General features: G+C 45.5%; 1 protein-coding gene across 2 annotated transcripts in view; it reads left to right on the forward strand.

The window, feature by feature from the left end:
- Positions 1–25,210, forward strand: part of MTOR (mechanistic target of rapamycin kinase) — a 938,810-nt gene that overhangs the window by 637,406 nt on the left and 276,194 nt on the right. For both annotated transcript variants that reach the window (XM_086921314.1, XM_086921315.1), the window contains 5 exons: positions 12,027–12,142; positions 13,128–13,205; positions 14,297–14,404; positions 18,987–19,112; positions 23,541–23,672. In XM_086921314.1, coding sequence (XP_086777440.1) covers positions 12,027–12,142; positions 13,128–13,205; positions 14,297–14,404; positions 18,987–19,112; positions 23,541–23,672 — 560 coding nt within the window. The remainder of the gene's footprint in view (positions 1–12,026; positions 12,143–13,127; positions 13,206–14,296; positions 14,405–18,986; positions 19,113–23,540; positions 23,673–25,210) is intronic.

Here is a 25,210-nt window from a genome sequence, read left to right on the forward strand (position 1 = left end):
GCCCCCACATATAAAGCAGAGAATTCATCACAAATAATAACAGACATTTGGGGGCGCTAGAGGGCGTGCACGCAGAATGGCCGCACTGATGTGAGGCTCCTGCGCTCTGGAACACCAATCCGACATTTATCCTGAGTTAATTTTGTAATATATCGCCATTCACGGGAGTAATCGAGAGTACTGAGGTTCCCCGACAATTGGAGCAAGTTACAGGCGGATAGCTGCTGGGACGCTGGAGATACGGCTGGAGGAAGGTGGAGCCGGGTCGTGAGCGGACACAGGAGCGGTCTGCGGAGCGGCGTGGGGAAGCAGGAAAGACCGGGGCTGCGCACGAGGGGAGCAGGCCGTGTGCTAAAAACGAGGTGCGGAGGCCTGCTGCGGCTGCACCGGGACTAGACCCCCCAGCAGGAGCCGATCGCAGATGGTGAGAGTGGACTACAAAACTGCCCGGCGAGAGGGGAAACACAGCTGGTGAGCTGCTTGGGGTTGCGTGGTGAAGAAAGACGCGTAGACGCCGTGGGGCATGATAAGCTGGAGCACGGCAAGTAGGTTACCCCCGCGCGCATCACCGGGGGGAAAGGCGGCTGATTTCCTCCTCCCCCACCCACCCCTCCCCCCTCTCACGAGACCCCTTCTTGTCGCAGTGGGGCGCCTGATAGAGGATCGGGTGTAGGTGCGGGAGCGCTCCATAGACAGCTGGGTGGCGCCACACGCTGTGCCCGCATTGACTGCAGCCCCGACATCACGACTGTGGAGGGCCCGATGCACCATCGGAAGAGGCCTGCAACGCGTGGTGCTGCATGAAAGAGCGGAAGGGCCAAGTGCAGGATGGGACTGGAGCTGGAGGAGGTGCATTCGAGGGAGTAGTATTTCGCTGGGGAAGAAGTCTCACCTGCAAGCGCTGTGGCAGTTGAAGGAGGCTGGGAACGCCTGGCCTGGCCTAGCCTGGGCACGAGCGGTGAGTGGAGGTACTGGCGTACTGGAATGATTGGGTACTACCCTTCCCAACAGTGGGCCTGTTTCCCCGAGAAATCCATGTCCTGATTTATTGACTGTGCAACTGTACGGATGGAAAAACATTGAGTGGATGCCATAATTGAGGGGAACGGCTCGCAGAAAAGGGCACAATGGGTCGCCAGAAGCGCAGTGGGCTCCTGGGTGCCTGATCTATGGGACACGACACTGGCAACGGCGGGAGTTCTGGCAGGGATTGTGCACGCAGAGGCCCTTTGAAGTGCTAAGGAGCAGGACTACTTGTGACCCTGAATCCACGAGAACTATTGCTGAATGGGAGAATAGCGCTAATGTACAAACCATCCGCATAGAAGTTTACACGGGCTGCGGTCTCAGGCACAGTACACAAGAGTTGGGAAGCTAGTGAGGTGCACATTCGGGATAAAGTGTGGTGAGAACTATGGAGAAGCCGGACACTAGGCAGCCCAAACTGACTTTCAATGGGGCGAAGAAAGGAAACAAACCCCCTCAAGATGAACAGGATTCGGCGGCCCAGACGTCGACCAATGGGGCTACCACGTCGCAGGTCTCGGACATTAGTGAGATATTGCAAAAATACGACACAGCTTTGCCACAGTGGTGGACAAGGTCGACAGAATGTCCTCAAGAATGGATGCAATAGCCCAAGGGCTCGACTGGCATGAGGAACGCCTGAAAGAGGCGGAGCGTAGAATATCTGATGGGAACGACGTTACCACCACTCACACAGTGCAATTGGCACGAATGGACAAACTACTAAGGGCAGTGACGTCAAAGAATGGAGATTTGGGGGCCCGCAGCAGGCGCAATAACATAGGCGTCATAGGTGTGCCGGAATCGACCAACACTGGCAGAATGGAGGACTACGTGGAGAAGATGCTAGTGGGCGCGATTGACAAGGAGGCGTTCTCATCCCAATTTATACTGTAGCGAGCACACAGGTCCCTCGGACCACGACCGACGCCAGGTAACCCCCCATGCCCCATAATCGCCCGGTTGTTGAATTACCGGGATCGCGATGTGGCTGTCGGGACAGCAAGACAGAAGCAAACTTTGACATATGATGGGGTCGCTTTTTCATTATACCCGGACTTCACTCCCATTGTACAGGAGGAACGGCGCAAATTTGTGGTTGTTAAGAAGAAATTATGACAGGCGCAAATAGATTATGCTCTCTTATACCCTGCGAGACACAGAGTAACTCATATGGGGAAGCAGAGGTTTTTTTACAAATCCGCAACAGATGGACGACTTTCTCAGGTCAGTGAAACGTACGGCTCGAAACGGAAGAGGGCAGAGGTCATCTCAACGAGATGCTCGGAATGAAGATAATGATAACATGGATGACTACCCCCTAGACTTTCAAAGGGATGCCGAACAGCGCTGCTTGAAGGATTACGGTGTGTTGGCGAATAAAGGATAAGAGCATGGTGAAGTATCCTGTATTGACTCAGTAGATACTCAGGTATATGTGTTCCAGATTTTGTCTCCAACCCCTCCTGTGCGGACAGGTACGATGCTGGAGGGGGACCAATGGAGCAGAAGGACTGCGTATCTCTCTAGGTTTGACCCCCGAGGGAGTACTCCTACATGTAGAATTGACACATTGTTGGGGATGGGAGAAGAGATGTGTCTGAAACAGTTGTGGGATGGGGGTTGGGGGAGGGGATTGGATGCTGGCAAGATTGGGTTGCTTCAGTGGGAGGGGGAGGGTAGGGAGAGGAGTTGGAATGTTCAAACTGTAAAGCGGAAAATGTCTTTGGTTTTGTCGCGTGAGTGTGGGTGGCTGATGCGGCGTGGTGGATCAATGTGGATCTCTGGAGGGAGGAGTGCGGATGTGGAGTATCGAGTTGTGGATTGGGGGGTGGGATGGGGGGCAGGGGAGGAGGCGGGGGCTGGAAGGGAGACGGACTGTTGAAATGTTTTGCAATATATATGTGTTATGTTGAGTTTCAGGACATGCTCTTTTTGTTCAATATGTTGAGTGGAATGTGGATGAATGAGGATGCTGTAGTAGCGATGGAGCATGGATGGGATTTTGGTATTATATGCTATTTGTGGAGGCATCGAGGCACTGGCGATGAGGAGATATGGCATGGCTGGACAAGACACAAATTCTGATTTACATATCCTGTCTTGGAATGTGAGGGGGCTTAATGACGCTCGCAAATGTAGGAAGGTGGTAGAATATCTCAATTGAACACAGATCCATATAGCATTACTACAGGAAACACACCTTCGCCTGCAGACACATTACAGCTTTGCAGCTCGGTGGGAATATTCTCTTCCTACTCCTCCTATGCTAGAGGGACAGCCATATTGATACATAAAGGCGTTCCGTTTGCACTAGCGGGGTCAATAACTGATCCACAGGGACGATATGTCATTGCATGGGGAAGGCTGGGCAGAGACACGATTACGCTGGTAAATTGCTACACACCCAATGTGGACACCCCAGAATATTTCACCCTGTTGTGGGGCAAAATAGTTAACATAGGATCACAGCATGCATTATGGGGGGGTGACTTCAATATAAGCTTGGTTCCCCAAAAGGATAGGATGGAGGGAGCTGCGCATTATCATGATAGATCCTGTGAGGTGATAGTGGAATTACTCTCAGATGGTGACCTGGTAGACACTTGGAGGATGCTGCATCTGCAGGATAGGGAAGGGACGCACTTTACGTCATACACTGGGTCGTGGGCACGGTTGGACTACTGTCTGCTTTCTAGAGGATTGATGGCGGGAGTGGTGCAGGCTACACATTTAGCCCGTACCTCTTCTGATCACTGACCGGTACGGATTATGATGCGGATGCCTGGCCTTAATAGGCCGAGACCAATATGGCGGTTTCAACCGAAGGCGTTACTAGATTTGGTCTTCCGTACGGAACTGGGAGAGGAGGTCAAGGAGTTTTTCTCGAGAAATAAGGGCTCGGTGGATAGCATCGAAGTTATCTGGGAGGCATTCAAGATCAATAACAAACACGGGGGAGTAGGGTCCGAGGGAATATATAAAGACCAAATGCACAGTTATAACCCCTTACAGCATACTATATCAACAAACAATAACTGTGGGTCTACATGAAACTAAGATCTCTGTGTATAAAAAAGTGTCAACCATATTATATAGTACAAAAGGGACTAATCATATTGTGATACATGTACCCATCAGTTACGCACTCTGAACCGCCCTGTAGTCATCATTTGGGCGATTTCACAAAGTGGTATGTCCACATTGTACATACCACTAGTCAACACACAGTGGTAACCGGAAGCAGTGCTCAAAACAATATGTGTGAGTGAAAGTGTAAGGATAAAAATGGATAGTGGAAACACAAGTAATTTTAATGAAAAGGCAACCACTTCCAAGATTAAAAACCAAATAGGTGCAAAGTAACAGTAGTTTGTAACAAATATCTACTGCATGTTATTGAAGGTCAACATGTTTCTGCAGTGAATAGACCCAACCGGGGTCTCCTGCTTCCTCAGGACCAGAAATCTACTTTGCGACTGCTTCTAAAGTGAGTGAGTGCAAAAAAAGGAAAATAAATTGGATATCACCTGAATAAGTCCTGTCACTGTTCTGTTGGAGTGATGCACAGGACTCACTGAGATTATTAAATTGTAAGCCCTTGATCCCCTGTGGTTGGTGAGAGGGGATTAGTACTCTGTCTAACCCAGCTTGTAGCGGGCGTACGGGTAGGGAGGCTTTGCTATGGCGCTCGCCGCGGGAGTGCCAAAAACCCGATTAACGTCCCGCCCACAGCTAAGCGAGTCCCCAGTACCTCTTGCAGCAAGTGTACGTACCTGTCCGTCGGTGCTCCGATCAGGCATCTGCGCTGTTCGGGGAGGCACCGAGGGACGTCCATTTCCGTATTTTATTTCGCCAGGACTGTCGTGATTACACGTCATTGCGCGACGTGTTGCTCCATTGGTCCTGGCCCATGGAGTCATCATACTGCGCCCAAAGGGACATGGGAGTTGTAGTTTGTAGAACGCTATTGCCAGACGCGATCTATTGGATACAGATCCAGTAATCATATGTGTCTAATGGCTTGATAATCAGCTGTATTACGATCTGACAATCAACCATATTGCGATCTTTTTTAAGAATATTGCGATCTTTTTTAAGAAAAAAGGGGGGACCTCATATTGTACACAAGGACACAATCGGTCGTTGAAACTGAAGTAGTTCTAGTGCCTAGTGCGATAGTTGATTTAAATATACACAAGTATCCTGTCTCCAGCACATCGGTATTTACTAGGCGAGACAAAGGCACGAAGGATACAGATGATAGAGGAAACGACAAGGGGAGCCAAATGTTCGTCTCCTGCCAGAAATATGCACAGTATGCTGTTTATTAAAGATGATGTAGGCATACTACTTGTGAAATGTAGTGTTCCTATGTTACTAATGCGGTCATCCCACAGAGTCAGAATAATTCATCATAGCATGTTAGCGCTTTCATGACAAGCTTCTGAGATAGTCTATTCATGCCCATCAAAGTGTGTCTATGACCTTCCTCAGCCTGTTGAGTTGTGACAAGCTTTGCATCATCATATCTGGCACATATGGTTGAGGCCTATATGACCTCCATGAAGCCTGACAATTAGGTCGCTGACACACAACCGTTTGAGAAAAACAAACCTTGGAGGTCAAAAGGGACCAAGTTTTTATATTGCTGTCCACGGAATGTCTTCGTTTAGGCCATTTTTGTCAGTGTTCAAGCGATACACCCATTTCTGCTCCAATCTAAATAGATGTTTATTAATGTCGGTGATGTGAGGTGGAATACGTGGTTCATTACTAGAACTTACCCTCCCTAAACCCAAAAACCCAGCAATATAAAAACTTGGTCCCTTTTGACTTCCAAGGTTTGTTTGAATGTCCCTTTGGGCGCAGTATGATGACTCCATGGGCCAGGACCAATGGAGCAACATGTCGCGCAATGACGTGTAATCACGACAGTCCTGGCGAAATAAAATGCGGAAATGGACGTCCCTCGGTGCCTCCCCGAACAGCGCAGATGCCTGATCGGAGCACCGACGGACAGGTACGTACACTTGCTGCATGAGGTACTGGGGACTCGCTTAGCTGGGGGCGGGACGTTAATCGGGTTTTGGCACTCCCGCGGCGAGCGCCATAGCAAAGCCTCCCTACCCGTACGCCCGCTACAAGCCGGGTTAGACAGAGTACTAATCCCCTCTCACCAACCACAGGGGATCAAGTGCTTACAATTTAATAATCTCAGTGAGTCCTCATTGTAACAGCCTCCCTACCCATGCGCCCGTTACAAGCCGGGGTAGACAGAGTACACATCCCCTTTTACCAACTACAGGGGATCAAGGGCTCACAATTGTATAACCTCATTAAGAAGCCGTGTGAGGATATCGAGTGGGATATGACATTGTAGCACAACATGGGGCTTTGACCGGTATAGACATTACCCTCTATATGATTGATATCATCACAATTTTACAAACTTAATGATGATGCTGTTCAGATCTGGAACAGCAGCTGACTAGTGGGGTTTTTCTCACTTTCGTTTTTATGATTTCAATTAGAGCGGTGCCCCCAATTCCTGAACTGTAGCCAGGTGAGGAGTGGTGCTGGTCCCTCATTCTTCAGGTGAGTGAGAGGAGTATCCAATTAATAAATGGTTGGGTAATATGTTTTGTATACAGTACAAACTCACAAGTTATTAGACTTTATTTGAAACTAAGGAGAGATAACTTTATTAATAATATGTTATCCTATCATCTCTGTTTTTCTTTATATGTGTCATCAACACCTGTGCAGCACTCTAACAGAACAGTGAGAGGACTTATTCAGGTGATATCTAATTTATTTTCCTTTTTTTGCACTCACTCACTTTAGAAGCAGTCGCAAAGTAGATTTCTGGTCCTGAGGAAGCAGGAGACCCCAGTTGGGTCTATTCACTGCAGAAACATGTCGACCTTCAATAACATGCAGTAGAGATTTGTTACAAACTACTGTTACTTTGCACCTATTTGGTTTTTAATCTTGGAAGTGGTTGCCTTTTCATTAAAATTGCTTGTGTTTCCACTATCCATTTTTATCCTTACACTTTCACTCACACATATTGTTTTGAGCACTGCTTCCGGTTACCACTGTGTGTTGACTAGTGGTATGTACAATGTGGACATACCACTTTGTGAAATCGCCCAAATGATGACTACAGGGCGGTTCAGAGTGCGTAACTGATGGGTACATGTATCACAATATGATTAGTCCCTTTTGTACTATATAATATGGTTGACACTTTTTTATACACAGAGACCTTAGTTTCATGTAGACCCACAGTTATTGTTTGTTGATAAGGCATTCAAGGTCACCATACAGGATTACTGTATCTCTAAGAGTTTTGGAGTTCTGTGGGATATCCAATGCACATTGATGGCTTTAGAGCGAGAACTGAAGGAGCTAGAGGTCCGAATAGTGGGGGAGGGAGGAGGAGCTCTGCAAGGGGAGTTTAGAGAAAAATTGTCCAGATATGAAGAAGAAGCTGATAGGGAAGCTAAATTTAGATGGGGAAACAGTGGGTGGCACGAAGGTACGGAGGAGGAGAGCGCCCGGGGAAGGCACTTGCGGAGGTTACTAGAAGCCCTAGATTCACCAACACTGTATTGAAGATAAAAACACAGAAGGGGAAACTGACGCACGATACGGAAGGGATACTAGCAGTGTTTCAGGCGCACTACGAAGATCTCTACGTGGGCAGGGGAGGTTGACTTTGAAGATTTTTAGGAGATGTGGCTCTGTGCTGGCTAGGCGACGTTCATAGAAAGTTCCTTGGTGCACCATTAGAGGAGGATGAGATCCGTGAAGCGATAATGTCTCTGCAAAATGGGAAAGCGCCAGGCCTAGATGGCATAACTGCCGAATTTTACAAATGCTATGTAGATAACATGGCGCCAGTGCTTCGAGAACTGTTTGAGGAAATTATGGAGGTGGGGATCTTGCCCTCATCGATGAGAGAAGCGCTAATTCCCTCGCTATTGAAGCCTGGGAAGTCCCTCACCGGCCAGGACTCATATAGGCCATTGCCTCTTATCAATTGTGATACTAAGATCCTCGCGAAGGTACTGGCTGCCAGATTGACACTGTTAATGACTACCATAGTGCTTCCAGACCAATCGGGATTTGTCCCGGGCCGGGCTACCACACATAATCTGTGCACCATGTTCTCCCTGATACAGACCATAGCCCCAGACTTGCCGATTTCAGCGGTCTTCTTAGATGCCACAAAGGCTTTTGACTCTGTGGAGTGGGGATACCTGTTTAAAGTACTAATGCGCATGGGTTTTCCTCCCCTATTTGTGGCATGGATTAAACTGCTGTATTATAAGCCGACAGCTATGGTAATGATCAACGGCCAGATGTCATCGGCAAAAGAACTCACGAGAGGGACGTGCCAGGGGTGTCCCCTCTCGCCATTACTGTTCACGATTGAGCCACTAGCGGCTAGACTGCGTCAGATCCACAATGATAAAGCATTCCGTTGCTATCAGCGACAACTGCTGATATCGCTCTATGCGGACGATATAACATTGTATGTGAGGAACCCTGAACATAATCTCAATTCTCTCCTTAGAGAGTTCCTGGTGTTCGGGCAACTAACAGGGATTAATATTAACTGGGGAAAATCACAATTCTTCCCCCTAACAAATGCGGTGGCCAAATTCCCATTGGCTTTTCCATTAGAGTGGTGTAGTGATGATCTACGGTACCTAGGAATACAAGTGTCGAGAGACCGAGAAGAGACGATACGCTTAAACTATGGAACGGCGATTGCGCAATTAGAGGCCAGAGTCACCCGCTGGATCTCATTACCCCTGTCACTGGCGGGCAGGGCGTCACTAGTGAAAATGGTAATTCTGCCTTAGTTTTTATATTTATTCCCAAATATACCATATTACCCTGGAGCCCACTTCTTTAAGACCCTGCGATCTGCGCCGATCCATTTGGTGTGCGGCGGCAGACAACTGCGCCTAAGGTGGGAGGTTCTCACACAACCGTATTGTAAGGGCGGCTTTGATATACCTGACTTCGAGATTTATTATCTAAGTGCACAAGCTCACTACGCGTATCACTGGATGGCACCTACGCCATTTATGCCCCAATTGGCGGTGGAGGATTGGGTGGCACGTCCGCTCCCACTCGGGGGTGATCCATGGCCCGTTCGAAGCTGTGGAGACTCCATTCACGACCGTCACCAGCACAGTGGATGCTTGGAAACGTATAGCACACATCCTGGAGGTGCAATTTCTGTACTCGCCACGATTGCCAATTATATATCACCCCAGCTACTCATACTGCAAGAGACAGGCTTTCAGGCACTATGTAGAAAGTTACGGATAGCTTTCTGGGGCGACCTCTTCGCTGACGGCCAGTTCCGAACTAGGGAGCTTTTCTTTCACGAACTTAATCCCACACCTCTGGACCTTTTCCTATACATCCGTCTCCGACAGGAGATGCAGATGGTACTTTCAGACTTCCCATCAGAACCGGAGGCATTTGCACCCCTGCACCTCCTCCTTGAGTCCCCAGATGGGAAACATCTAGTGTCCAAATTGTACACAATTATCAGAGACTGTAGGGAGGGTGTTAATAGTTCTGCTCGTGCTAAGTGGTCGGATGACCTCGGGCAGGAAATGACGGATGAGCAGTGGAAATATTGTTGCACCATCACGGAAAACATATCGGCTAGCTGCAGATTCAAGTTTATCCATTATAAGTTTCTGCAGCATCTATACTATACCCCTGCCAGAAAATATCGCTTTCAACTATCAGACAATGACAGATGTGAGAGGTGTCGGAGACCTGGGGCGGGGCTCTTGCCTTTGGCATGGGAATGCCCGGAAGGGAATGAGTATTGATCACAGGTTCACGCAGCGCTTGAAAGTATGATTGGCACCACTGTAGATGTTAATCCCTTGCTGATGCTGCTGGGTTATACGATGCATATTCCGAAAAAGGCGAGGAAATTTATGAACCTTGCATTGCTGATGGCGAAACGTAGGGTTGCTTGCAGATGGGGGAGGGGGAGAGCTCCGAAATTCAAAGATTGGCTGCGCGATCTCATATACTGCCAAGAGCAAGCAGCTGTATATGCAGAATTGTTGCCATTGTCGTCTAGGCCGAAGGATATATGGGGCCCCTTACAAGGATATTTGCTGACGGTTGAGGAGCGAGCGGGTGGAGAGGATGTGGAGATGGATACCCCTGGGGGCCGCCTCCCCTCATTTCAGACGCTTAAGTAGAAGGATGGTGGTTTTATTCAGAGACTCTCACTACTACTGAATCCTGTGATTATATATTATACTCTTGCACTATTGTGATGCGAACTCCTGTGATGTTGAAGGCAGATTTGGGGATGTTAGAGACTGTTCATTCTTCTGCGTTGCTGTGATTGATTACTCACTGTACGTTACATGTGCTGGACTTTCATTATCGCCCCTCATGGGTGCAATGCCAGGTCTCGTTGCACACCTGCGTTGCAACTATTGCTTACCTGGCGTTATTGCTTGTTACGATGCCTCTTCAACATGATTGCTATGTATTTTCCTTTTGATGCTCCTTATTATTGTATAGAAGGAATATGTATGGAATTCTTTTTTTGATGCATGACTGATGTATGCATAACATGTACCATAAAAAATTTCAAAAATAAAGTTTTCAACAAAACAAACAGACATTTAAAAAGTACACATGCCCCAGTATGCCAGTGCACAGTAAGGTTCTTGCTTCTCTCCCTCCAACAGACAAAACAGAAGACAACATGTAAAGCAGCATAGTAGTGAAGCTTGTGCTGCAGTAAGCATAAGTGGAAGAGTCTACATCTACCTTCCTACCATTCAGTCAGGAAGAGATCAAAAAAGGCCTTTCCCCTTACCCTTCTGGCATAGCTAGAACCGGCGGGTTGCATGTTCCTAACAGCCTGTCACGCTCGGATTTAAAATAATTCACCCTCCCTGCTCTTAGTCACTGCCAGTCTAGCCCAAGGGCTGAGTTTTTTTATTCTTCTTGAGGGCTGTGAATGTACAGCTTTCTCTCTCACTGAGTGCCAACCTCACTCAAGGGCATAGGTTTTTTGGGGCAGCTAAAAGCAGCCCCGGTGCCATCTTCACTTTCTGGCCTTGTCTTAGGGCTTGAAATGGGTTGGTGCGCCTTCAAACCCACAAAATTGCTTCAGTGCAGGGGAGATGTTTTCTACCACGATCTCCCCCTTGCCCAAGAGTGGGAGAGGTTACGAACACAAAGCAAAAGCCTGGTTTACCTGCTAGGTGTGCTGGGCCATGCTCCTCCTTGTGTAGACTAAGAGTGGAAGATATTTTCTGGACACAGTGCCTTGACTAAGGCCTTGGAGTAATTACTTGGTCCCATATTGCTAAAGGGCAAGGTGTGTAGTTTTCACTCTACCCACACCTTGCCGAAGGGCAGCGTTAGTGTGTTCCCCTCTCATCCCACCTTGCTGAAGGGTGGGGTCCCGCTCCACTGATGCTTGTAGCACATAGTGCAACACAAAGGTACTGAGCAGCTCACACTTTACTCACCCCTCTGTTTACAATTTGGAGTATATAACAATGGCAGCTCTGAGCTTAAATTAGTACGACAGTGGTAAGAGATTAAGTGTAAGGAGTATCATATCTTGTGAATTTCCAATTTGTTAAGGTTTTGCTATGTGCCCAGCATTGGTCCCCCATCAATTTTAACACCATATGTGTGCGTGCGCACCAGAATATGCATATATATGAGTGTGTGTGTGTGTGTGTGTGTGTGTGTGTGTGTGTGTGTGTGTGTGTGTGTGTGTATAGGAACACAGAATAAGTACATTTGTATATCTGTCAGGAGCACATATGCAGGGGTAGTGATGATTGTGGATAGGAGTTAAGGGTGTGTGAAGTACATAGGAGAAGGAAGTAAATACTGAGCAAAGGGATGGTAAATGTAAGTGGAGTTGCCATAGTTTGTGTCTCAATGCGTGTGTTGCTTTACTCCCCCGTCAGGTCAGTGGGACAGTATGGAGGAATATACATGTATGATCCCCCGTGACACCCATGATGGGGCCTTCTACAGAGCAGTCCTGGCACTGCACCAGGATCTCTTCTCATTGGCACAGCAGGTAAAGATTAAAAACAACTACTTTCTGACATCAAGAATTGTGCTTGCTGGTCAAAAAATTGCTTCTCCGGGTACTCAGACAAGAACCTTGCTAATTTCACTGCGTAGTGGCAAGAAAGGCCAACTCCAAAGATAAACTGAAGTTCTTTATTTTTCTGAAGATTTGAAGGAATTCTAGAGTGTGTAGAGAGCATTAATATGTTAGAGCGAATGGCGAGACTGAGAATTACTGTTTAATGGGAGTGATGGGATAGCCAGTTGAGGTTGTACAGTATTCGTGTTGCATGAGTGATATAGAGCCAGGAAGAAGGATACATATGACGGTGCGGTATGTAGATTCTCACAATTTGGTATTGGTTAATGGTTTGTTAGAAAGCGGGCTTGAGCCGTTCTGTTTGTGAATTTACTCAAAATCTGACAGTTCAGTTAAAGCAGTGGGTAAAAAGATGTGTGAAAGAAATTGTAGTGGAAGAGTGAAGAATGAAAAAGCAATACATGCAAGAATAGTAACAGCGACTGAATGCACTGGCAAACTAGCTCGTATTGCTACAGAGTTAAAAGGCATAGTGGGTGGAGATGAGAAGAGTGACAAGCCGAAAGAGGCAGAGAAAAGACCCACTGAGAGCACAGCACAAGTTTGAGAGTACAGATGACGTTCACATGGGGAGAATCAATACAGAAGTGCTCCTCATAGTGTGATGGACACCAGTGCATCGCAGTGGGGACTACCAGGCATATCTCAGCGGATATCAACCCAGTGCATCACTTGGTGGTTTGAGCACTATGATCCCCAATGCGGTCTTTTGAAACCTGTGCACTCCAGTGGAGAATTTAAAGGCTGTATTTAAAGCAGTGACTCTTGCATGCCTTCTGCAGTGATCATAATATTCCCCTTGGAGGTATTGGAAGGACCCCTTTGCCCCACTCTTTCTACAATAAATGCTCTCCTTCAGGAACACTCTGTAAATTCCTATTTTACATTATAGTGCATTGATAAAGCCAGAGACCTTCTTGATGCAGAACTGACCGCCATGGCCGGGGAGAGCTACAGTCGAGCATACGGAGTGAGTATAGGACTTACTGCATCTTAGCTCTGTCTTTTAACTGTTTTGGGACCCCATTTGAAGTTCCTCATTCCAGTATCTATTATTTTTCACCACTTCTCACTGTTGTTCCTTCTCTTCCGTTTATTTCTTTTGTGTTCTCCTTCAGTGTTTTTTTTTTTACCTTATGGTAATTCCTGTCTGTTGTTTGCAGGTTCTTTTCAGTACTCCCATCACTTTTTCATTGCATAAACAAAGGGATTAGATATGGCTCTGAGACAAAAAACAGACTAGACAGGGTCTGTAGCTGATCAGAGTTGTTAGCTCCCTGGTGGTATGAAGCTGGACATCATTGCATCTAAGTATTCCAAAGGGTTCTCCAAGTGCCAAAAATTGTAAAACAGCTCCATTCTTTCTCCATCTTTTTATCTTATTGAAGAGTTTGTGCATTGTACCGTCTTTTCACTAAACCCCAGTGCTATATGGCATTAAACTGGTAGTCTCCCCCTGACATTGTCTTGTCAGGCCTGGCAAGCTCTTTCTTACACTGGACTGGACTGAAAATATGATTTTCTAGTCCCCTTGACATAGAGGGATATGAAGATCATTATATTTAGTATGAGCAGCGGAAAGAATGTCCTGATAATAAATGTAAGAATTAAATATGTGACTGACTCACCACAATAATAGACAGGTCACACATTTGTATGATACCAGCCCCGGATCCTGTTCTGTTAACTCAACCCTTTTCTTCTGTTCCTCATTCTTTGGTCTGTTAATTTGCGACTACCAGTACCCAGTTTTCATAATTTTACTCTTCTCTTGCTGCCCCTTCTTATGAGGTCCCTGTTTCCTTTGTACCTTCTCCCTTTCCCGTTGCCTTTATCCGCATTTTCATTCTGGTGTGTCTTCATTTATCTTTCCTTTCTTCTCGCGATGTATCAATGTCTGTCCTGTATGCTATTTCATATTCTCTTCTGTCTGCATTGCATGTCTGTTTTCTGGATGCATATATGGTGGCCATTGTTATTTATTTCACTCTCAAGTGTCTTGTACCCTGTGTTTCCTGTATGTTGCCATAACAAATTATACGTGGGTCTTGTCCCTTTTAGGCAATGGTGTCCTGTCAGATGTTGTCTGAACTCGAAGAGGTTATCCAGTATAAACTGGTCCCTGAACGCCGAGACATCATTCGTCAGACTTGGTGGGAAAGACTGCAGGTTAGTACTGAATTGAATAATATAAGAGCGATATATGTTCACTCAAAACCTGAAAGATGAGCTGTCACATAATGGTATAAAGACCACAGTCACACTGAACTAAAGTGATGGGCACTCACATCAAATCATAGAAGCGCCTTATTAAGATTGAAGTGATGCAAAGCCATATCAACGAGTAGACACATTATAAGTGAAACACTGTCCCATGAAACTATAGCATTTCATGTTTCTTCTCTAAACCATGAGTGATCTTGAGAAACCTGAGTACAAACCAGAACAGTTAATAATCCTGGAAAGAAAGAGCAGTGCATGGTCAACAGAAACAAAGTGCTTTGGAATTTGGGGTTAGAGAGTGGGGGGATTTTACTCATAACTAGAATGAAGCATTGTCAAACCCAGAGTGAATTGTGTTTAGTACCACAAATTTCTCAGTTCAGAAATGGAACAATGAGCGGTGGCATGCAGCTATAATAATGTGTAATCAGTACAAGAGTAGTAGAGAGTTGCGTGGAATAGAGTGGTGCACTGTCATAGGAAACCAGAGAGTTGCATGTCACCCAACCATGCTGATTATGCTAGATCTGTCAGCAGCCTTTTACACTGTCCCCCACGCCAGGCTTATTGCGCATCTCCCGTCTATTGGAGTAGAAGGCTAGGCCTTCAACTGGTGTGCATCCTTTTACTTGGCAGAGGACAAGACATATGCGTCCCTCCTTTTTCTTCAATGTTCCTGGAACTTACAGTGTGGGTGCCTCAGGGCTCTTCCTTGAGCTCCACACTGTTCAACGTTTACCTCACGCCACTAGCCCAGCTGGCGAGGGCCTTGGAGGTAGAAGTGATCCCGTACACGAACGGCACACAGCTGTGAGAAGCCAGGTAAATCTATGTATTTCACTGGATGACCATCAATCAACTAAAGCACAACACAGATAAAACCGAAATTCAATAGACGACAGCATGGCAGACTTTCTGACCTGATGGCACTTCTTCTTTTCAGGCCCCCAGGGGAGAGTAGTCAATAATCTTGGTGTCAAACTTGACAGCCATATATCTTTTCAACCACAAATTTTGTGATAGGTGCCTGCTTTGGTCTGCTGCACATTCTACAGAAGATTCTACAGAAGATTTTGCTCTTACTCTCATTCTCTGCCAGCAAATTTGTTGTCTAAGCACTCATAACATCAAGGTTGGACTATGCGAAATGCCCTGTATCTGAGACTATCTGAGAATCCCTGGTCAAAGCAAGAGCTTTGCTCATTAAAAACCACTGCAATTTGCATTAAAAACTTAGGAAATATGTTGCCAAACAATAGCAAGGTGAAGTCTGAATCACAGAACAGGAGTGATGCAAATTAGCAGGGAATAAACTAGAGTAGAGGCTTTGGTTCAGTGGTTCATGAAATCCAGTCCTATGGAGCGGTAGTTTCCTGCATCTACCTCTGTTGCTCTGGTTTTCCTTTTTCAAGTACGATAGAATTGTCTTTGGCATATTCCAGTTTGTTTCTCGGAATCCAGAGTAATATGTTACCACTCAAGTATTCTCGAAACTGCGGCATAGCTTAGCATTTGTGTGGGTGGAGCGGAGAAAATTCTATTAGGAAATAGTCACCAGTGCTGGGAAGGGCAGCTTTTACAAATACGTCTGTTTACGGGACAGAATGTGAAGCACCTGTGCCTACAATCACATATTAAGATCTTTATAAAATGCCTTTTGCCCTGGGTAAATAGGCATTTACATCATTCATCACATGTAGAGGCTACAGCTAGCTAGGACCAGTACACTAGTCCCCTATTCGTGGAGCTCCCCTGGGGCATTAAGCATTATTAATAAAAATATTCCTGTCCCCGCGTATACCTGGCTACTAGGACACCTCTGCAGGCCAAAAACAAGTAGACACTATACTGCTGTGGCTCCTTCTTAGCCAGAAACTGAAATCCTGGCAACAAACGGGAATCCCACACTTTGACATCTGTTAAAACAGTTAAATCAAAATATTACAAAATCGTAAACATAGTGTTCTACTTATAATGTGAGTCACTCAATTTTTAAACTGTTGTATGCAATGTCCCATCTGAAAGCTGCAGCCTGCAGTGTTCTACCACCTGTAGCTAAACTGTAAGGTTACCAAATGATTCCATGTAACTGAAGACATTTTCCTCTACTCCTATGCTTTTCTTGTACAAATCTTTATTTTCAGTTATCTTAGTTCAACTGATGTAAACCTGCTCCACAACTCCTAGAATATGAGTATTTTTAAAAAAAAGAATATCCAGGATTAGAGCACTTTGTCTTTGGTGGCATAGTCTCACAGTATCCTTACTGCAGTGTGTACTGTGGTATTCATATGGTACATTGTGTTTTGGTATACTTCAAAAGCTACACTTTAGGTGTTGTAGACAGCTTGAGCTAGTGACTAAGTAGTATTTTAACCTGCGTTACTGTTATATCCAAGGTTGCTCCTGTAATAAGTGTGGTTAGCTGGAAGTACACGTAGCCAATCTTTTATAATTCTCACTGATGGCATTCCCCCCAGTTCATGCTGCAGAAGAACAGATTTACTGACTGCAGGCTTCAAGGTTTTCTGTTGCTCAGTCAGGCACTGCCTTCTGTTCCATCATCATAACCCCCTGATCCACACTTACTCTGTCACTTTTAGTGGACACTATGAAATCTCAACTATTTTTAGTGGGCCCGCATGAGGTTGCCGTTCCTCCCACTCATCCAGCAAAAAGAGGAAACATTAGAAGCCCAAGAAGAATTCAAAAGGTAAGTCTGGTAAGTGCCCTCCAACTCCTATAGTATCTTTATTCTTGGAGCCAAAGTTTGGAGTGGTGGTGCCGTCTCATCCGCCACCTGCCTCCCCTTGGGTTCAGCCCTCGAGGCACAAAGCCTCGACAGGTACAGGTTCCAGCATACCCAGATTTTCTGGTGGTGGAATCTGACCCAGCAGAGTTTCTCAATGCTGTTTTCAGTGTCTCTAAATGGGCAATGGTCCAGTGGGGCTGAAAGGCATGTCTGTGTTCATGGCTCTTGCTCTTGAGCCTTTTGGAGCCACACCTCTGGCTACCACCCCGTCCCATGCAAGCACAGATACACACAACTCCATCTTTGCCATTGGCGTCCATGCCGGGTCCGCTCCCGAGAGTGCTCCAAAGTCATTAAAGACAGCCAGAATGCTTTGCACCACACCCTTACGTCCATTCTTGACCCTGTGAACTCAGTGGTCTGTGCTATGGGCTCCCCGAGAGGCATCTACTGTCATGCTTGGCTTCACACATTTGGGTTTTCCACAGATGTAAAGGCCACCCTCATGGACCTACTTTTTGACATGGCTGTTAATTTGCCTATATAGTGTTTAAGCTTTGGAGCGATTTAAAGCTAGCAAGGCTAGTGTCAGATCTTTAGACCTCCAACACCCTCAACCTCAGCATGATTACAGTCAATGTCATTGCTTTCAAGGCTACTCCAGAAGGTTAATCTTTAGTCAACAGCAGTCCGCCTAGACATAGGCAAAACCGCTTCAAACCCCTCTGGTTAGACAATACTGAGGCAGAGCCAGAGGTAAGAGTCACAGATACCTCCATCCAACCTTTTCCTCCTCCTGTTTCTCTCTGGCACCACAAGGAGAGCAGGTCTAGTTTGCTTCTCCCAGCACACCAGGAGCTTGTGGGAGGCGGTGGTGCTTCCTCCTTTTTACCAGCCTTCAGCCTTGAAAGCAATTACTTTAGACCAGTGGGTCCTTCAGATAATAGAAAGGGCGTATGCTACCTCCCAAACCCCACCCACCCCCCTCCCTGTTCCGGGACTATCTTTTCATCTTGCAGAATGACATTTCAGTGCTGCTTCTGAAAGGAGTGGTGAATCTGATGCCAAAGCAGGGAATTGGTCAAGGATCCTGTTCACTGTACTTCCTTATTCCCAAGAAAGATGGTGGTCTGCGTCTGCTCCTAGGGTCCTGAACCTCTACCTCAGGAAGAAGTAGTTCAAGATGCTGATCCTATATCAGGTCCTGTTGACCTCTGGAAGCGGGGGACTGAATACAGCATCCACCAGAAAGATTGTTGACTAAGGAAATTAACTTTTCCACTAGATTTGCAATTCTCCCCACTTTGTTGCTATACCAGTAATATAGATTAACAATATATGTGCACCACCTCCTCAGGCCACAAACTTCCATACTCTGTTTTCATTCTTGATAATCCATGTTAGCCAAACCAAAGGTTGGTCAGAAAATGTCCAGCAGTAATTTAGATTTCTGAGTGGAGGGTTAGCAGCGGGATCACTACAATAATGAATACGTGTGTGGCATATGAACCTGTAAAGGATATCAATGCAGAAATGCTGTTGGTGCCGGTAGGCAACAGTTTTCTTCTCCACCCTGTGACTTGCTCACATGTTCTACATTCACTCTGTTCTTGTTTTTTTCTGGCCAGAGTCTTTTCTAGTTGGGGTGGGGATGTGGTATGGGAGCTTGCACCGTGTTCATCCCATTTTTCCTTTACGTCTGGAGTTTTTGCCTGGTGATTTTGGATATATTATCTGTTTATATGCACTATATTTACCCCTTTCTTCTTTCCACAGGGCTGTCAGCGGATTGTCGAAGATTGGCAGAGAATTCTAATGGTTCAGTCTCTAGTTGTGAGCCCCCATGAGGACATGAGGACCTGGCTCAAGTATGCAAGCCTCTGCGGCAAGAGTGGGCGACTGGTGAGTACCTCCGCACACGTTCTACAGCAGAAGGTGTGAAAGTGGCAGTCACCTCACTTATGAAGCTTGTCGTTTTTTTTTGTCTCCAATAAGGACACTTTCAAACGAGGTTAATTTTAACCAAGTTAATTATTTCCTTCAATAAGTATGCCTCACTTGCACAAAGTGTGAATATCAACACTCAGTCATGAAAATACCACCATTATTTCAAAGATCTGCTCAGTTAATGACTTCTTTCTAAGCTTAACAATAGAGATGAATTCCTCATCCCGTAGTTTGCCCGGTGGACCCACAGTTCCCCTCCAACATTTGTGGAGGTGTTTCTCTCCGTTCAACCCTCTGCTGCTAAGCTAGAATAAATTGATGTACACTTCCTAACACACATACTTAATTCCTAGTCAAATATTGTAAGGACAATACAGTTAGCTTTTTCATTGACTGAGTATTAAACCTCTTTTCATCCTCCATAGAAAAAATGCCTTAGAACAATCTTTTTCAGAATTTTACCATTTGAGTTATATTTATAGCATACTCCGAACAAATCACCTATGGACCACTTCTACCCTATGATGACATGTGGTCCTCTTTCTCATCTTTTGTTCCATCTATACTTTATCTCTCATGGCTTCCAACATCTCACAAACGCACAATCATTACTCCTGGCATGCTGCAGCCCAAAATCACCTACGCCGATAGAATCCCTACAGATCGTTCACACCTATTGGAAGGCGTCAGCTGTATTTCAACTAAAGTGGTGCCCTCTGTTCCATTTAGACAAAAGATTTGCGCTTGGATATCTTAGTTTGTCTTTTTTGACCCTTATTGGGTAGCTGTTAAGCATGTCTCAGCCATAGGGCTTATCTGTGGTCTTAGGTCCTATGCATCGTTCAAGGTGCTTTAGTTTAATTTCAAACTTAGTTTGTAATTTATTTATCCAAGCTACTGGGAAGTAAGAAAGAAATCTGTAGGATGAAGTGCAATGAAATTATTTGGCCGAACAGAACAGTTTAAACTATTTATATCGCTAGTAGGCATAACTAACAAAAACGTTATCTTCTGATGTTCTGCTTCAAAATACTTTTTAACCAGTGAGTAGTTAGCTGTCGCACACCTCAATGAGTAGCAGTGCTGGCTTGAAGTTGCTGCTCATTTTAAATGGTCTTTTAAATTGAGAAGTACCTGAATTTAGCATATGCCAATTCTGGTTGATAACGTTGCAAACCTCAGAGGCTTAATGAATGAAACGTAGTAACTCACAGTTTTTATGTTTGGTGTCTTTCCTGTTGGAATTTTGAGGTAGATCCTTAATAGCTCAAGCCCACTTCTTCAATTCTAAAATGATTTCTTTGTCTAACCTTTATCTTACAATGTCATTTTGGGCTCCTCTGGTTTTGCCCCATATTCTTCTTTGTTGCTACATTACCTGCTTGTTTGGAATCAGTTGACCAAAAGAAAGTACAGAGAGTAAATTGACAGTTGCAGCTTTGCAGAATCAGTGGGTTTGTCAGACTCATTAATGAAAAGAGCTATATACACTGTACTGTTCTCTTGCTCTAACGAAAAGTCAAATAAATGTATAGTGTCCTTGTCCTTTGTCCCAGTAAAATTGTTTTATAAGTCTCAATCACTCCTGGAACTGAAGTAGTGAGGGATCATTGTCATGCTATATTTGAAGCATATCCAAACCTGATTTGTGGTGGATGGATCCTCATGGAGGATTTAGTCATGACCATATACCTATGTATCCTCCAATTACCCATATTCTTCACTCTCCTGTGAACAATGTTACACCCACAGATGGTGTGAGAATCTGAAAGACAAAACACATACACACTTTGTGTTTGCCCTCGATAGATATCTTTCTACCACAAAAGAGGCACTTCAAAAAATGAATTGTAATTGTGGCTCACAGCCTGGGTAAACTGGACCACAACAGGTAGACACATTTTTCCAAGTGTTTGAATCTTTAAATAAAGCAAACCTCTGGGTGGTTCTGATTTCCTGCTGTCGATCAGGCACTGGTTGTAAATCATTTGGAACCATGGATGCTTGCACTACAGGAATGGAAAAGTCAACAAACCAGGCATGGAATAACTGTGTTGTTGTCAATCTTCTGCCAAACTAAGCCTTAGTCTGGGATGACTCCTAAGTCTTCATGCTGTTCGAAAGGAGCTGGATTGCTCCTGCCAGGAGGAGCAAAGCGATCCCAGGAAGATCTGTGTAACTAACTTGAAAATCTCCATAGAAGACCACTGAAGGGACCAAGGACAACCAAGAATAAGATCTGCACCGCCCAGATGAACACGAGAGGCAAGAACCGAACAACTGCAACATATATCTTCAAAGAGCTAGAGACCCTGTAGGTCTAGCACCTATGCTGTTAAAGTGCCTGTTTCACCTCTTGACAGTACTCGGAAAACCAGTCCATCTTAAAACCTGCAACGTATGATCTGGTTCTGTTTATCGTTCTGATTCTAAAACTATTTGAACTATCTAGCTCTACAGTTCTTGAGATATTGACTTATGATGTAACCGTTGAGAGCCTATCCCTCTTTCCAGTTCCATGCTGGAACTGGTGAAGCTACTGCTCTTATTTGGGTGTCCCCACCAGAAAATATTGACTGGAATTCTAGTCTTGTGTACACCTCAGAACTTTATAGTGGAACTTTACACTGCCCCGCATCATTGAAAATATAAGAGCCAACTGGGTCATAAACTAACTGGTCACTAGACTCCAGGGACTTAGACTATTTCCTAACTGGATAGCAATGACCCTTATCACCCCTGGCTGCAATAGGATCTTGATATACTGCACCAGTAACTTCCTTGTGCTGATCTCATTGTTTGCTTGCTGGGTTTTCTGAAAGTGCAAACCGAAGCTCAAGTTTCAGCTCACTGAGTTTTCTAGCATGATACCCAAAACAGAATCAGTATAAGGACTCTCTCAGGAGTTCTCATATTTGCATTCCTTGCACAAACCCAGATATTTTGCTGGGGAAAGCTCTTGCAAGAAACGTCAGAAAATCGAGTATCTCTAGCACATAAGGATTATAAAAAAATGTGGTGCTTATTTTGCCCGTAGAAGTGGGCCAAAGCTTTGCTTTTAACTGTTCTGTTTTTTGTTGCTTATGTGTGAACACCATTCTTTTCCTTGAAGTTAAAGCACTGACTGGACATTGAAATTGTTGAAGGTTATTCATTTTCATATTGGATCTGCGCCTGTAACCTCCAGAAGTAAGTCTTGGCACCTTGTCATCGCTTCCTAGTTGGAATCTAGTGCCCAAATGGTGCAGCTTGGTTATCCAGTTGGAGTGCATCTGTATTGTGCCAATGGAACACCTGTGCAAAATGACAGCATCCATTCAGACTACTGAACCAGGATCCCAAGAAAAGGAGTCACACTGCCCACTGGTAATCTACAGACACATAATATCCATTTCCAAATTCTACTGGGGCATAGCAGTCGCATCTTTGGACCTTGCCCTACTTTTCACTAGACCCACATCATCACCATTGCTAGAACTATAAATCCTCAAAATCACTGGTACCTCATATGTACCTATTCAAAGTGTGATTGCTGCATTGTGTGCTCCATACCTCGCTAGCACACTTTGTATACATAATTTCCACACCCATATGTTACTTATGTTGATGGCCAACTTAAGTAATGTAATTGTTTCTTCTGCTTATATACATGCCACATCCTTGGTAGCATTCTCTCTTTCTATCTGCTCGAGCCAATTGTATTTATGATGTTTGTACAGGTGAATATGGTTTAGCAACAAAACATGAAGGACTATAAAGATAAACCTCTTTCTTATGGAGTGGTATATGCTATGTCTTCCAGACCAGAGCATAGACTGACGTTTGTAGTGTATTTTTTGTGCATCCTAGACTAGAACTGAGGTTACTCATTGAGCACAAATTACTACTTTGTGTAGAGATAAACCTCTTTCTTATACCTCTGTCTTGCAGATCAAACAAAGCTTGACATTCGGCCCATCTAAGTGTATTCTTCGTGCATTCTAGACTGGAGTGCATGGAATCCATTCAGCACAAATGACTGCTCTGCCTCTTCCTATCAGACATCAGTCCAGAATAAAGAAGTATATTACCTCCTGGCCCTGTCTACATCGCTCCTGCAGTGTGTCCTCAATCGATATTTTACTGAGCCCCAAATAATAGTACAGACAGGTGTTTCCTAACAAAATATGTTTGATCACAAGGATACATTTGTTGCCTGTGCTGCCGTTAGCAATGCACTGCTGGCTGCTCGCTAAAACTGACAAATTCCTGCCGCTGCCCCAGCGTGATTTTTGATCTGCTGGCATCCAGAATGGACTTGTAACTCCTGACTTAAAATGTAAATATTGTTATTCATTGTTGTCATTCTACTGTTGTCCAATTATTACTTCCTTGTCATTTTAGGCATTGGCTCACAAGACCTTGGTCCTGCTTCTTGGCGTGGACCCTTCCCGACAGCTCGATCATCCGCTGCCCACAGTGCACCCTCAGGTCACCTACTCTTACATGAAGCACATGTGGAAGAGCAGCCGTAAGGTAAGGTCTGTCTAAAAGGTATTTTGGTTAAATAATTAAATGGGGTGCCATAAAAGAAAAAAGAAAATGTGCCCTAAATGTTTCTTAGGATCATCTCAGTACTGCCTCAAACAAGCCCTTTATCCCTGATTCAAGCATCCCTAGAACTCTGAACTCTAGCCTCTCCTTTAGTGTTTGTTTTGCACTTTCTGATAATCTAACCTTTCTGATAGAGATTTATATTTGCAGATTACGCACCGTATGAGTACCCCCAGACACCAGACTGGATTCTCAGAATTTTCAACAACATTTCCCTTGTGCGTGGGTAGGTGGCATCTTGCGGCTCCGCATCGGATCTTCCGGTCCTGGATGTGATGTTGGGCCACTATATCTATGCCACCTCCATGCGCTGATGTCTGTTCTTTTTTTCTACTACGTCCTATGCAGATCCGGAGCTCCACCGATCCTGTCACCTTGACAGAATTCTATAGTTGGAAAGTTTCCAGTGTACCAGGGATCTGTTCCCTCCAAAAACCACAGGACTCAAACCGTGCATGGATTGTAACTGACACATTTTGGTGACGGACACCATCAATGTCTCCCTCTGGTATCTCAGCCAGGGCCAGACTGGCCATAGCGGGCACCGGGCGTTTCCCTGGTAGGCCCCTAGGGTGGGGGGCGGTTTTAGCCCCCTGGGGGGCGTTTTTGTTATTGGGGGTCTGCAATATCGGCCCCCGGTAACAAAATCAGCCAAAACAGGCCCTCACAAACTGTTCGGCTGCACTCCTCCTCACCCCAGGTGGCGGCCGGCTGAGCAGTTTGCTAGTCCGGCCCTGATCTCAGCTCTTAACACAACTCAACATTGTGTGACAGCTGTGCGCAAAATGAATCAAAAGTCCATCTTCAAACACAAAGCCAAACTTGCAGTTGCAAAACTCTAAAAGAATTAAAAGGAGGCCCTATCTCGGTTGAAGTCACGGGAACAACCGCATTCCCAATCCTGAGGCTTATTTCACAACCAACTCTCGTCAAAGTCACGAAACTTGGATAAGTCAAAGAAGCTCAAGAAATGCAAACACAGCTCTCCTTTGTCCCGCCATTCCCACCACTTGGAGTCAAGTGCTGCCTTGGGTACATCTAGGCCGCTTAGTCGCTCCCCGCATTCGGACCCGATCATGGCATTGCTCCCAATGCACCCCAACTTTCCCAGGCCATCTGTGATATCACAACAGCTCTGTGAGCTGCAAACAGGATTAGACAACATCTGGAGCTTTTGGAGCGAGGGCATAGTCTGGCTTGGAGAGCTTTGAACGGGGCACTGCCACAGCCAACTCTCTAGGCCTAGCCTTGCCCATTCAGCAGCTCCCCCAACTACTTTGCCCCTTTCGAGGCTTTGGCAGGGGATACCAGCAGAGGCAACACCAGAGAATCCCTCAGCAACAGCTTGCCTCGTGGCCCTTTTGAGGTAGTGGCAGTGAATCAGGCCACCGGCATCCAGGTTCCCAGTGGCAGATATCTACATAAACAGGAGTCCCACCTCTCAGAGATGCCTGTCGCCG

This window comes from Lissotriton vulgaris, chromosome 5 (assembly GCF_964263255.1).
Source record: "Lissotriton vulgaris chromosome 5, aLisVul1.2, whole genome shotgun sequence".
NCBI classification, from domain to species: Eukaryota; Metazoa; Chordata; class Amphibia; order Caudata; family Salamandridae; genus Lissotriton; species Lissotriton vulgaris.